Source organism: Emiliania huxleyi (assembly GCF_000372725.1).
Source record: "Emiliania huxleyi CCMP1516 unplaced genomic scaffold EMIHUscaffold_3, whole genome shotgun sequence".
Taxonomy (NCBI): Eukaryota; Haptophyta; order Isochrysidales; family Noelaerhabdaceae; genus Emiliania; species Emiliania huxleyi.
Window position 1 is genome coordinate 275,486 of NW_005199770.1, and position 13,437 is coordinate 288,922.

The 13,437-nt window shown below is 67.4% G+C and overlaps 5 protein-coding genes across 5 annotated transcripts in view; 1 reads left to right on the plus strand and 4 right to left on the minus strand.

Annotated features, from left to right (window-relative positions):
• Nucleotides 1–290: 290 nt before the first annotated feature.
• Nucleotides 291–1,407, plus strand: EMIHUDRAFT_195039 (hypothetical protein; the record flags this gene model as incomplete). Its single annotated transcript, XM_005775089.1, has 3 exons — nt 291–449; nt 683–877; nt 997–1,407. 3 exons carry the CDS (start codon nt 291–293, stop codon nt 1,405–1,407), a joined length of 765 nt encoding a protein of 254 aa, XP_005775146.1.
• A 1,629-nt stretch (nt 1,408–3,036) lies between these two features.
• EMIHUDRAFT_349470 (hypothetical protein) lies at nt 3,037–3,656 on the minus strand (the record flags this gene model as incomplete). Its single annotated transcript, XM_005775090.1, has 2 exons — nt 3,037–3,507; nt 3,589–3,656. The coding sequence occupies 2 exons, from the start codon at nt 3,654–3,656 to the stop codon at nt 3,138–3,140; spliced, it is 438 nt and encodes a 145-aa protein (XP_005775147.1). The 3' UTR covers nt 3,037–3,137.
• Nucleotides 3,657–4,742: 1,086 nt separating this feature from the next.
• EMIHUDRAFT_195042 (hypothetical protein) lies at nt 4,743–5,313 on the minus strand (the record flags this gene model as incomplete). Its single annotated transcript, XM_005775091.1, has 2 exons — nt 4,743–4,754; nt 4,891–5,313. The coding sequence occupies 2 exons, from the start codon at nt 5,311–5,313 to the stop codon at nt 4,743–4,745; spliced, it is 435 nt and encodes a 144-aa protein (XP_005775148.1).
• A 33-nt stretch (nt 5,314–5,346) lies between these two features.
• EMIHUDRAFT_195043 (hypothetical protein) lies at nt 5,347–10,326 on the minus strand (the record flags this gene model as incomplete). The annotated part of the gene is made up of 7 exons (XM_005775092.1): nt 5,347–5,406; nt 5,474–5,659; nt 5,781–6,041; nt 6,231–6,423; nt 6,639–6,853; nt 6,993–7,048; nt 10,065–10,326. The coding sequence occupies 7 exons, from the start codon at nt 10,324–10,326 to the stop codon at nt 5,347–5,349; spliced, it is 1,233 nt and encodes a 410-aa protein (XP_005775149.1).
• A 98-nt stretch (nt 10,327–10,424) lies between these two features.
• The window catches only part of Lhcf14 (light harvesting protein), a 4,711-nt gene continuing 1,698 nt past the window's right edge, over nt 10,425–13,437 (minus strand). Inside the window, exon 5 of the mRNA XM_005775093.1 lies at nt 10,425–10,746. Within this exon, the coding sequence (XP_005775150.1) occupies nt 10,601–10,746 (146 nt within the window). The 3' untranslated portion in view covers nt 10,425–10,600. The remainder of the gene's footprint in view (nt 10,747–13,437) is intronic.

Consider the following 13,437-nt stretch of genomic DNA (forward strand, 5'->3'; position numbering starts at 1 on the left):
GAATAAAAGGGGGGTTTTTTGGGAAGCGGCGTTTGGCCCCTTTTCGGGGCGGGATGGCCGCGGGCCGTCCCCCCCGATTGATTTTGCACTGGGTTCCCGCGGGGCCCGACGCCCCCGTCCAGGGCCCCGCTGCCCACCCGCTGGTGGTGGCTACTGCCGTCCTCCGCTGGGGGCCGGTTGCGTCTGCGCCGAGCGGAGCAGCGCGCGTGCAGCTTCCGCACCACGCGATGCTGCGCGTCTTTGGCCGGCGGCTGCGCCTCGCGGCGCCCCCCGCCGGTACTCCCGCCCCGATGGTCTGCCCGCTGGACCTCGCTCTCACCGGAACCGCGTGGGCTCGCTTCCTGAACGAGCTGCTCACGTGCGGGCTCCTCGACGCGGCCCCCTTCTCCTCTTCGGCTGCACTACAGCTGGCGATCGACCGCCTCGATGTGTCGCCAGCGGCGCTGGAGGTGAAAGAGCCCTATCTCCTCCCGGTGGGGGGCCTCGCCGCCGCGGCCGCGCTGGCGGGGGATGCTGCTCATGCGCAGCGCGGGGCGCCTCGCCGAGCCAGCGCCGCGGCGTCTGCGGCGAGGCCGGCGGCGGCTGCGCGCGCGGCCCTACCTTCTCGCCAGCGGCTGCATCTCCGCGTACGGCCTCCGACCCCCCGAGTGCTAACCCGCAACTACTGGCGAGCTATTTTAAGGACTACGTGCTCGCGCTGGAGGGCGCGCTGCCCCCTTCGCTCTGCGCCCCCAACGTTGCGGGGCCGCAGTGGCTGGAGGAGGCGCGCGATGCGGCGACCTACTTGCGCGGCGACGCTGGCCGCCGCAGCGTCGAGGATAAGCGCCTCTACCTGCTCGCCCCCGGCGCCCCGCTACTGCTCTCAGTCCTTGGCGACGTCCGGCGGGGGGGGGGGAAGCGCGCGACCTCTTGTTCGCCCTCGCAACCGCGCTCTTGCCGGACGCGCGCATGAGTGCGCCCACCACGCCGCTTGCCACCGCCGTGCGGCGCGTGGAGGCCTCGCTTGCCCCGAGGCGGGCTGTCTTGGCCGCTGCCTCTGCCAACGGCGCGTCCCCGCAGTCCGTGGTGGCCGCGCTGGTCGAACAAGCCGCCTCGCTGCGCTCACCGAGTGCGGTGGCTGCAACAGACACGGCCCCTTCTCGCTCGGGCGCCTACGGAGGTGACGGGGGAGGCGGGCTGGCTTTTGGCAGCCTGGACGCGGAGTTCTCCAGCGCCCCGTTCGTGGACTTCGAGCGCACCATCCTCAGCTCGCCGTGCCACACGCCGGACGAGCGCGCCGGCATCTTCGACCTCGCGCTGGCTGGCACTTTGCGATCCACTTTGCGCATCCTCGTGAACGCCCCTTCGGCCGCCGCCCTCTCGCGGCGTCGCCCCTGCCTGGCCCACGGAGCTGGCCCACGGAGCTAGCCCACATGGAAGGTCGCCGGGAATGCGGCGTAAAGCATCCTGCGCCTGGGTGACGGCGATAAACTACCTTCCATCGGACTGGGTGACTGTCCTTAAAATACCTTCCATCGGCCTGGGCGACGGCTCCAGCCCCCAAATACCGGACCAGCCCAAGGTGATGGCTCTAAAATTCAGCCAGCCTCGGTGATGGCTCTGTAATATACACCTATAGGTGAGCCGTCGGCAACCATGGCACGCTGGCTTCGCTTCGCTAACACGCTGGGGGCGCTCGAGCTCCTTGCCTGGCGCCCGACGATCTGGCCCGCCAGTTCATCCTGCTGTCGCGGGCGCTTCACCTCTTCGTCGACCGCGCTCGCTCGCCGGCCAGTCTCTGGCGCGGTCCGCTACCGCCGACGGCGGCTCGGCGAGCGGCGCTGGCGCGCGCCTCGCTCGGGCTCGTTCGCGCCGCGGCGGCAGCGCGCCCGCATTTTGCCTGGCGCCCGACGATTTGTCCTGACAGTGGCCCGTCGCTCCCGCTTCGAAGCGCTGCCGCCGTCAGCACAAACCGCCGCCACTGCCGTCGCGCCCTGCGCCAGTGCGGCGGGGCGCCTAGCGCCCAGCTGACACGGCATCCTACCGTCGGGGCAACTCAGCTCAACGATTGGGTGAATTCCGGATGACTGCGCATAATGGGGTTGACCCGCCGCGCAGCAAGCCGGTGTTCACGCCAATTCGAGCTACTACATCGCTTCACGTTCCGAGCCATACGCACCTTACAACAATGGGGCAGGAGTTAAATCGGCTCGCGCCGAGCTCCTGCTGTCGTCATCGTCGTCCTATGGGCGTGCGAGGGCGGCGGGCACCGACGGCTCAGCCGAGTCGGGTCGGTAAAGCCCTCCCACTGTTCTTGGTGGCACTGTCGCGAGACGGTTGGCCGATCGGAATCCATTAACTACTACGTGGAGTTCATCCCCGATGAACGACTCATGGTCAAATTGCCCATCTCGACTTGCCCGTTGTCAACATCACTAGGGAGATTTGATTGGCGCTGGCGCCTGCTGTTGACAAGTGGGATCATCTGGCTTCCGGAATACTTCCGCGAAGCTGCCCCCAGCAGGCGTTTGACCAAAATCCAAATTTCCCTACTCCAGTTGAGGCGGCCCTCGGACCCGAGAAGGTCTTTTCTCGCAGCTGCGAGACATGCTTTCTCGGAGCGGGGCATCCAAAACAACAGGGCGGAAGGGAGGGGTGACCATACGCGCAGCGCAGGAGGGGTGCCCCTAAGGGGGCACAAAGGTAGCTCAAAGGGGAGTGAACAAGACGCCGCACAGGCGACGTGCACGCTCGCCGCCTGCGCTCGCCGCGTCGCTCTCTCCCTCCCCTTCTTTGCTTGAACCCACCACCATCCCCTGTCACCTCTGTGTGTGTGTGCCTGCTGGGGGATCATCTGGCTTCCGGTGAATACTTCCGCGAAGCTGCCCCCAGCAGGCGTTTGACCAAAATCCAAATTTCCCTACTCCAGTTGAGGCGGCCCTCGGACCCGAGAAGCTCCTCTACCTTTTGACAACCGCTCCTACGTCCCCCCCCTGGCCAGGCCTAACCGAGACCTTTACCTCCCTCTACAGTACGTCCGCTATCTCTACACGTTGTGGGCCGTCCCCGAGCACGTGATTCGCTCGCATTCTACCCGTAACCCGATGGCTTCACCGCGTGTGCCGCCGCGCTCTGGAGGCTCCGCGCACGCACCAGCGTCAGACACGCATCGACGCCACCGGCGCAGCCTGGAGAGGGGCCTCGGGATCGTTCGCCCGCTCGGGCTGCGAGCACTGCGACGCGCGCAAGCTCAGCACCTCTGTGCCCTCGGAGTCGGTGGCAGAGTCGAAGCGGCCGTACGCGCGCGGGTCTGCCGGCTCGACGGTAGTCCCGCGCGCGAGGGGCAGCGGCTTTGGCGGCTGGTAGAGGCGGAGGAGCAGCGACGAGCAGACAACCGAGACCGAGGAGAGGGCCATCGCCGCGCCCGCAAACATCGGCGGGAACTGGATGTGCAGCCCGGGGTAGAGCACGCCGGCGGCGAGCGGAATGCCAACCACGTTGTAGATGAAGGCCCAGACAAAGTTGATCCTGACGACGTATCGCGGACACATTGGGATGAGGGACGCAGCGAGGGGAGACGGCGCCTCGCGGAGGTGGCTGGGCACTGACCGGATGCGACGCATCGCGACGCGCGAGAGGTGGAGCGCCGTGACGACGTCCTGTAGCGAGCTCTTCATCAGGACCACGTCTGCCGTCTCGATAGCCACGTCCGTCCCCGACCCGACCGCGATGCCGACGTCGGCGGCCGCAAGCGCGGGCGCGTCGTTGACGCCGTCGCCCACGAAACCAATCTTGGCGCCGGCTTCGCGCAACTCCTGCACCTTGGCGAGCTTTCCGGCGGGCTTGACGCCCGCCACAACGCGCGCGGCGTGCAGGCCAGCCTCGGCCGCGATGTGCGCTGCGGTGCGCTCATTGTCGCCCGAGATCATCCACACCTCGATGCCGCGCTGCTGCAGCTGCTTCACCACCGGGCGCGCGTCGGGCTTGAGCGAATCCGCCACGGCCAACGCGCCGGCGAGGAGCAGCGTCGGCGGTCCGTCTTCCGCCTCCGCCACGGCGGCGCTCTTGCCGGTCCCCTCCACCGCCGCCACCAGCTCCGCCGCCGCCGCCGACCCGACCACTGTCGCCAGGCCGGCCTCGAGGTTGACCGTGGCCGAGGCGACCCCCTCGACGGCGCGCAGCGCCTCCTCGACGCGCGCGCTGCAGTGACCGCACGTCATCCCGCCAACGCGCAGCGTTGTGGTGCGCGACGCAGGGGCATGGCCGGCTGCGTCGGTGGCGGCGGCGGCAGTGGCGGCGGTAGCGGCGGCGGTGGCGTGGGAGGCGTCGGCGGTGGGCTCAAGCGCGACAAAGACAACGGTGTGTCCCCGCCGCTCGAGGGCCGCCACCTCGCCCTCCTGCTCCGCGGTGAGGAAGAGCCCGTTCTCGCCCATCCACGAGCGGTTGCCGAGCAGCACCGCGCGCCCGTCCACGAGGCACTGCAGCCCCTGCCCCGCCGCCGCCACGAAGTCGGTCGGCTCGACCGTCCCCACCTCGCGCAGCTGCGCGTGCGCCGTCAGCGCGCGCGCGATCGGGTGCTCCGAGCCGCGCTCCGCGGAGCCCGCGGCGCGCAGCAGCGCCTCCTCAGACACGCCGCCCGCCCAATGTAGCACGCGTGCCACCGCGAGCTTGCCACTCGTGAGCGTGCCCGTCTTGTCGAAGCAGACGGCGCTCACCGCCGCCGCGCGCTCGAGCACGTCGCCGCCCTTGATGAGGATGCCTAATTAATAAATTGACTAAGTAATAATAAATTAGCCTGAGCACGTCGCCGCCCTTGATGAGGATGCCGTGCGCCGCGCCGACGCCGCCCGCAACCATGACCGCGGTCGGCGTGGCGAGGCCGAGTGCGCACGGGCAGGCGATCACGAGGACGGCGCAGCCAAACATGAAGGCAAGCAGCTGGTCGTCGTCGACCTGGAGAGTGCCCATCGGGCTGGTCGTGTTGCCGTCCGGCCGCGGCATGGCGCCCACCGCGCCGGTGATGGCCCACGCCGCCCAGGTGGCGACGGCGATGCCGATGACGACGGGCACGAACACGGCCGAGATGCGGTCGGCAAAGGCCTGGATCTGCGGCTTGCGGTGCTGCGCGTCGGCCACGACGCGCATGATTTGCGCCAGCGTCGAGTCGGCGCCGACGGCCGTGACGAGCACATACAGCACTCCGGAGCCGTTGATGGTGCCGCCGACGACGCGGTCGTCGGACCGCTTGGGCTGCGGCAGCGACTCGCCCGTGATCATCGACTCGTCCACCGCGGAGACGCCGTACAGCACGCGGCCGTCCACCGGCACCTGCATCGAGTCACTTCCTAGACACTTCCTAGACACTTCCTACAGCACGCGCCCGTCCACCGGCACCTGCGCGCCCGGCAGCACCTTGACAACGTCGCCCTGCCGCAGCCCGGAGACGGGCACCTCGGCGGGCACCTGAGGGGCGTGTCGCGGGCGCGTCACGGACGTGCCCGCGCCGCAGCCAGAGACGGCCACCTCGGCGGGCAGCCTGCTCGATGTCCTTGCAGGTCGTGAGCTGCAGCGCCGTGGGCGGCTGCAGGTTGAGCAGCTGCGAGATTGCGGAGGAGGCGCGCCCCTTGGCGGCCGACTCGAGGAACTTGCCGAGCAACAGGAAGGTGATGAGCATCGCCGCCTACTCGCGCGCGGAGGCGTGAAGAGAGGCCGCCCGCCGCCGGCCCGCTCCCGAGGGGCATCGCTGCCGTCTCGAACTGCTCGTTGCCCTTGCCCTGCGCGCCCTTGGTGGCCAGCGCGACGATGAGGAAGACGATCGAGTAGCCTACGCGGCGCGCGGCGGGCGTGCGGTGGAGGTGCACGCGTCGCGTGCGCAACGGAGGGCGATCGTAGCGTGCGCCGTATGCGGCGAAGGTTCCGAGCGAGACGAGGACGTCCATGTTGAAGGTGCGGTGGCGCAGCGAGGCGAGGCAGCCGCGGTGGAAGGGGAGGCCGAAGAAGCACTGCACCGGCGTGGTGAGCAGCAAGTTGACGAGGACGAGCACGGTCAGCCCCGGCAAGACCTCGGCGGACAGCGCCGCCTGGGCAGGGGGCGGGGCGGGGGGTGGGGGGTGGGGGGTGGGGGGGCGGGCGAGAGCGGCGGTGGGAGCGGCGGCCGCAGAAGCAGCGAGGGAGGGAGAGGCAGCTGGAGGGGGAGCGAAGGCAGCCGCGGCGAGGCCTCTCGCCTTTGTGGCCGCGGTGTGCTTGAGCACCATCGAGAGCAGGAACACGGGCAGCGTGAAGAGGAGGCTCAGCCAGAAGCGGCGGCGCCAGTAGGCCGCCTCGCGCCCGAAGGAGCGTGCGGCCGCCCCCGCCGCCTCGTCGCCCGCCTGCGGCTCCGCGCTGTAGCCGAGCGCGCTCACCTTTGCGACGATGGTCGGCACGTCCACCAGCCGCTCGTCGTACCTGCAGGAGAGGTGCGGGGGGCGGGGCGGGAGCCGTGCCGGCGGCATGTGGCCCGTCTCGCGCGCAGCCCGTCGCACTTGACGTGCCCGCTAGGAAGTGTCTAGGAAGTGTCTAGGAAGTGTCTAGGAAGTGTCTAGGAAGTGTCTAGGAAGTGTCTAGGAGGTGTCTAGGAAGTGTCTAGGAAGTGTCTAGGAAGTGTCTAGGAAGTGTCGCACTTGACGTGCCCGCTCATCGCCATGAGCGAGACGCTCGCGCCCTCCACGCCCGGCAGCGCCTTGAGCCCGCCCTCCACCGCGGACACGCACGACGCGCACGTCATCCCTCCGAGGGCGAGGGTGACCTCCCTGCTGTACACCGCGCTCGAATCCTCCGCCAGCGGCGACGCCGCCGGCAGCAGCGGCTGGCTCAAGCCATCGCCGCCGCCAACCGACTCGGAGCTGTCGTCGCCGACGAGCGCCGCCTCGTACCTACCCGACATGTCGTGGACGTGTCGTGGACGTGTCGCGGGCGAGTCGCGGGCGGCGGGTCGTGCACCCGGCAGCGCCGATCGCCGCCAGCAGCGCCTCCACCGGCGCCGCCCCGCGCACGGAGAGCTCGTTCGTCTCGAGGCTGTGGTGGACGACGCCTACAGCAGGAAGGTTCCAAGAAAGGTCTAGGAAAGGTCTAGGAAGCTCGTTCGTCTCGAGGCTGTGGTGGACGACGCCTACAGGAAGGTTCCAAGAAAGGTCTAGGAAAGGTCTAGGAAGCTCGTTCGTCTCGAGGCTGTGGTGGACGACGCCTACAGGAAGGTTCCAAGAAAGGTCTAGGAAAGGTCTAGGAAGCTCGTTCGTCTCGAGGCTGTGGTGGACGACGCCTACAGGAAGGTTCCAAGAAAGGTCTAGGAAAGGTCTAGGAAGCTCGTTCGTCTCGAGGCTGTGGTGGACGACGCCTACAGGAAGGTTCCAAGAAAGGTCTAGGAAAGGTCTAGGAAGCTCGTTCGTCTCGAGGCTGTGGCGGACGACGCCTACAGGAAGGTTCCAAGAAAGGTCTAGGAAAGGTCTAGGAAGCTCGTTCGTCTCGAGGCTGTGGTGGACGACGCCTACAGGAAGGTTCCAAGAAAGGTCTAGGAAAGGTCTAGGAAGCTCGTTCGTCTCGAGGCTGTGGTGGACGACGCCTACAGGAAGGTTCCAAGAAAGGTCTAGGAAAGGTCTAGGAAGCTCGTTCGTCTCGAGGCTGTGGTGGACGACGCCTACAGGAAGGTTCCAAGAAAGGTCTAGGAAAGGTCTAGGAAGCTCGTTCGTCTCGAGGCTGTGGTGGACGACGCCTACAGGAAGGTTCCAAGAAAGGTCTAGGAAAGGTCTAGGAAGCTCGTTCGTCTCGAGGCTGTGGTGGACGACGCCTACAGGAAGGTTCCAAGAAAGGTCTAGGAAAGGTCTAGGAAGCTCGTTCGTCTCGAGGCTGTGGTGGACGACGCCTACAGGAAGGTTCCAAGAAAGGTCTAGGAAAGGTCTAGGAAGCTCGTTCGTCTCGAGGCTGTGGTGGACGACGCCTACAGGAAGGTTCCAAGAAAGGTCTAGGAAAGGTCTAGGAAGCTCGTTCGTCTCGAGGCTGTGGTGGACGACGCCTACAGGAAGGTTCCAAGAAAGGTCTAGGAAAGGTCTAGGAAGCTCGTTCGTCTCGAGGCTGTGGTGGACGACGCCTACAGGAAGGTTCCAAGAAAGGTCTAGGAAAGGTCTAGGAAGCTCGTTCGTCTCGAGGCTGTGGTGGACGACGCCTACAGGAAGGTTCCAAGAAAGGTCTAGGAAAGGTCTAGGAAGCTCGTTCGTCTCGAGGCTGTGGTGGACGACGCCTACAGGAAGGTTCCAAGAAAGGTCTAGGAAAGGTCTAGGAAGCTCGTTCGTCTCGAGGCTGTGGTGGACGACGCCTACAGGAAGGTTCCAAGAAAGGTCTAGGAAAGGTCTAGGAAGCTCGTTCGTCTCGAGGCTGTGGTGGACGACGCCTACAGGAAGGTTCCAAGAAAGGTCTAGGAAAGGTCTAGGAAGCTCGTTCGTCTCGAGGCTGTGGTGGACGACGCCTACAGGAAGGTTCCAAGAAAGGTCTAGGAAAGGTCTAGGAAGCTCGTTCGTCTCGAGGCTGTGGTGGACGACGCCTACAGGAAGGTTCCAAGAAAGGTCTAGGAAAGGTCTAGGAAGCTCGTTCGTCTCGAGGCTGTGGTGGACGACGCCTACAGGAAGGTTCCAAGAAAGGTCTAGGAAAGGTCTAGGAAGCTCGTTCGTCTCGAGGCTGTGGTGGACGACGCCTACAGGAAGGTTCCAAGAAAGGTCTAGGAAAGGTCTAGGAAGCTCGTTCGTCTCGAGGCTGTGGTGGACGACGCCTACAGGAAGGTTCCAAGAAAGGTCTAGGAAAGGTCTAGGAAGCTCGTCTCGAGGCTGTGGCGGACGACGCCTACAGGAAGGTTCCAAGAAAGGTCTAGGAAAGGTCTAGGAAGCTCGTCTCGAGGCTGTGGCGGACGACGCCCTCGACGCCACCCACCATCCGCACCGCGCGCTCCACCTGCTCACACGTCGGGGCGTGGAGGGACGCACCTCGCGACACCCGTGCCGCGCCGCCACGCAGCCTTTGCGCGGCAGCCGTTGCAAACCATCCCCTCCGCGCGCAGCCGCACGACCCGCGGCGCGTGCTCCTCCGAGGCCGCGGGCGCGGGCGCCGGCCGCGCGACAAAGCTGCGACAGGGATCGGGTGTGCGAGCGTGGGGAGGGGAGGTGTGGCGGCGACAGGCGGGCACGACTGGCGCGGCAGCGCAGCGGTAGCAGTGATGGGCGAGGCAGGGGCGACGGAGACGAGGGTACACGCGCCTGCCGGCGGCGGCGATGGCGGGCAGGAGCCGCTCGGCGGTGACGGCGCCGCTGACGGTCACTATCTTTGAGATCAGGTTGACGGCCACGTAGTCAACCTCGGGAGGGACGGGGAGGAAGTGAGAAGGGGGGGCGGGAGATGGAGGCGGGGAGGAGGAGGGGGGAGGGGGCGGGGGGGGGGGGGGGGGGGGGAGGCCTCGGGCAGCGCCCCAAGGACTCGCTTGAGTGTCGCCCGACAGCCGACACAAACCATGCCCTCGACAATGACCGAGACCACGCGGGTGGGGGCCGGCCGACGGACCGCCGCCACCGTATCCTTTGCCACGCCGCTCTCCGCCACGGCGGCGCTCTTGCCGGCCCCCTCCACCGCCGCCACCAGCTCCGCCGCCGCCGCCGACCCGACCACTGTCGCCAGGCCGGCCTCGAGGTTGACCGTGGCCGAGGCGACCCCCTCGACGGCGCGCAGCGCCTCCTCGACGCGCGCGCTGCAGTGACCGCACGTCATCCCGCCAACGCGCAGCGTTGTGGTGCGCGACGCAGGGGCATGGCCGGCTGCGTCGGTGGCAGCGGCGGCAGCGGTGGCGGCGGCGGCATCAGAGCCCGGTGAGTCTGGCGGCGAGAGCTGCGCAGCCGGCGGGGGCGAGGTTGTGACGGCGGCGCTCTTGCCGGCCCCCTCCACCGCCGCCACCAGCTCCGCCGCCGCCGCCGACCCGACCACTGTCGCCAGGCCGGCCTCGAGGTTGACCGTGGCCGAGGCGACCCCCTCGACGGCGCGCAGCGCCTCCTCGACGCGCGCGCTGCAGTGACCGCACGTCATCCCGCCAACGCGCAGCGTTGTGAGCGAGCAGCCCGGCGGTAGAATCACCCTGCCCGTGGCCTCGAGCGCCGCGCTGAGCGCCTCGCGCGACACCGACCCACGGATGGTCGCCTCACCCGCCAAGACATCAACCGAGCAAGAGACGACGCCCTCGACGCCGAGGATAGCCTGCCGGACGATCTCCTTGCAGCCGCCGCACGTTATCCCGCTGATGGCCACCGTCGAGGTGTGTTCATCCACGACCCGGGCCATGTGTCTATGTCTATCAGTCGGTTGATATCTGGACTGTGTTCGCGCCGAGGGTTGGTTGCTCGAGCAGTGCTGAGAGAAGAAACCACAAGGCGGCGGCAGAAGAGAGGTGAATGAATTTTGTACTCGTGACTATCTCGGCGCAGCGGACCAAGCACAACGACCACGCAGGGGCAGAGCGGCGGCCGCCTCGGGGCAAGTGCGCGCGCTGCACAAGAGCGCTCGGAACCGGGGTCCGCAGCCTTTCCCGCGCTCTGGAGAGCGGCTGCGCGCCGCTCTAGTTGGCCCAGAGGTTGCCGATGGTCCAGAGGCTCGTGTCGGGGCCCGTCGGCAGGAAGGGCTGCATGTAGTCGCCGTCGTAGCTGGGGATGATGCCCGAGAGGGCGGGGACGGAGCCCGGGATCTTCGACTCGGAGAGGAAGCCTGCGGCGGGGGCGCGGGGGCGTCGGCGGCGGAGCGCACGCGTTCGCAGCGCGTCTACCGCTGCGTGGCACTGCCGGCACCGGCCCGGCACCCCCGCCCAGTGGGCTCTAAGAGTAGGGGGGTTGGGGGAGTAGTGGCGTCGCGGGCGCGCGCCGAAGAGGCCCAGCATCGCGAGGCGGCCGTTGTTGGTCTCGGTGACGAGCCCCTTTGCCTTCTTCTCGGGCGACGCGTTCTTGCTCCACTTGAACGGGTCAAAGAGGTTGAGTGGCATCGGGTGCACGTTGGCAGAAAAGGTGGGGAAGTAGCCGGGCTTGCCGCCGCGCATGTAGTGCTGCGGGCGCGGTGGGGAGGGGGGGGGGGGGCAAGGGATGAGCTCTCGCCGCCGTCTGCCGCACGCCGCGCGAAAGCTGCCGCGAGGCTGCAGCCGGCGCGAGGCCGACAGCTGTGGGGGCGACGGCGCCTTCATGCCGTCGGCGGCGAGGAAGTTCTTGTCCTCGGAGATGTGCTCGAGGACGCCGATCGCGCCGATGATCTGGAGCTTCGCAAGGAAGGGGATCGAGTCCCACACCTCCGGCGCCGACGCGCCCTCCGGCACCACATTCTGTGGGCCGATGCCGCCAAAGCGGAAGCCGTTCGCGTGCGCAATGTAGCCGACGAAGCCGGCCATCGCGATGCGGCCGTGCTTAATCTCGGAGTGGCGCAGCCAGCCTGCGCGCGGAGGGACGGCGATGGATCGGCGCCTCACTTCGTCTCTCTTCCGACTGGCTGCCGCCGTGAGGGCGGCCGCGCGCACCGATAACGGCGTCCTGGTCCTGGCCCCAGAGCGGCAGATCCGCCAGGCCAAGCGGGTCCCAGTACCCCACCACTGGGTTGCACTCCTTCGCGAAGGCTGCGCGGAAGAAGCGGCTGCGGTCAGGGAAGCTCTGTGCAGTGCCGAGGGCATCGGCCGGCGGTGTCCGTGGTGGGTTGTGGTGGCCGGCGGCGGAGTGTGTGCTGCTGAGGCATGGCGGCTGCGCGCACCCTCCAGGTCGGCCTTGGCCGACATGACCGGGCCGCTCACGGCCGCGCGGGGCGCGACAGCCGGAGCAAAAGAGAGCGACGATGAGGTGAGAGCGAGCATCCTGCTAGGGCGATCTCAGTGCTTCATTTGGGCTTCACGCAAGCTAGCTGTGAATTCGTGTGCTGGCGGAGAGAGGGCGGGAGCGCAGGCGGGTTTCCGCAGGTCGGACCTTAAAGCGTTGTAGATCCCTGGGCGAGGGTGGTGCAGAGGGCTTTGTGTCGGTGTCAAGCCATATCCACATCTCGATCTTCTATCCCCTTCGGTGCGAGACCGACGATTTCTGTCTCGTTTCTGGGGATGGAGCTTGGAGGACAGATGGGAGCCAGAGCTAATTCTTTTCATAAAGAGAGCCGCCCATCCAACGCGGGCGCGCCAGGCCATGGGCTGCTGCGAATCCTGCTTTGGAGGCGGCGAGAGCTCTTACTCCGACCCGGTCGCCGACGCCGCCGCTCGTCGTGCCGCAGCTGAGGCTGCCGAGCGCCGCGCGCAGCAGTACGCCAACTCGGCGCACGGCCGCGCAGCGCAACGGCAGGCGCAGGAGATGGACAGAGAGCGGAAGCGACAGATCGCGGGACAAAATACAACACCCGCGATGACGGCGGCGGACTGGCTCAACTAACCAGTCAACGAGCAGCGCCACGTTTGCGGGACGCCCTCACGCGCACCTGCATCCGCAGAGACATGGGCTAGGGCCTTGAGATACATGCGCCGCAGGGTAGGATTCTAGACGGAGGCCGCTTCTTTACTGGCGTCACCCGCGAGGTCACAGGCTGACAGGTCTGAGGTCAGTGACAGTCGTCTCCGTACTCCGACGGGACTTTTTGATTTTGTTTTTTCTGTTGTGTGTTGCGCTCTCAAACTCACCTTCACTGTTCACACTTGAATTGAACCGTGAATAAACCGCGTCTCGCGTCAGACGCACAGACCAGGGCGGCATTTCTCACCAGAGCATCGCCCTACTCTATACACAGGAGAAGAAAAAAGACACGCACACACGCGACACGGCTGTGAGATCTGGGTGAGGGGGTGTGATCTGTGGCGGTGAGGGTCCGCGACCGCCCGCAGGCGCATTTTGTATACCGGGCACATACCGAGGCGGTGCCCGGTATAGACGGCTGTACACCACATGCACGACTCACCTCACGGCATCGCTCGCAGCAGCGGTCCGCGACGGGACCTCTCCGGTCGCGGCGCAACACCCCTGCCCCTGCCAACTTTGCTGCTGCCCCTGCTGCTCCTGCTGCTGCCGGAGCTTGGCCAGAGTCGCCTCGACGTCGGCGAGTGCGGCGCGTATGGCGCGCCCCTCTTCGCTGCTCGCGTCCACCCGCGCCACCCCCTCGCGCAGCGCCGGCAGCAGCGCCTCCACCCTCCCACCGATGGAATCTCCGCCGAGGTCGCGGAGCAGCGGCTCGGGCGGCGGCTCGGGCGGCGCGGCGGGCTGCCTCGCGGCCGGACTGTGGGGGGAGGAGGACTGCTCCTCGAGGGGAGAGGGCCTCTCGTGGGGAGGGGCCGCCCCGCCGCCCGCGAGGCGAGAGGGAGGCGGCAGCGGCGGCGGCAGCGGCGGCGGCAGCGGCGGCGGCGGAGGCGGCTCGGGGAGGCGGCCCATCTGGTGGAAGGGGTAGATCTTGCCT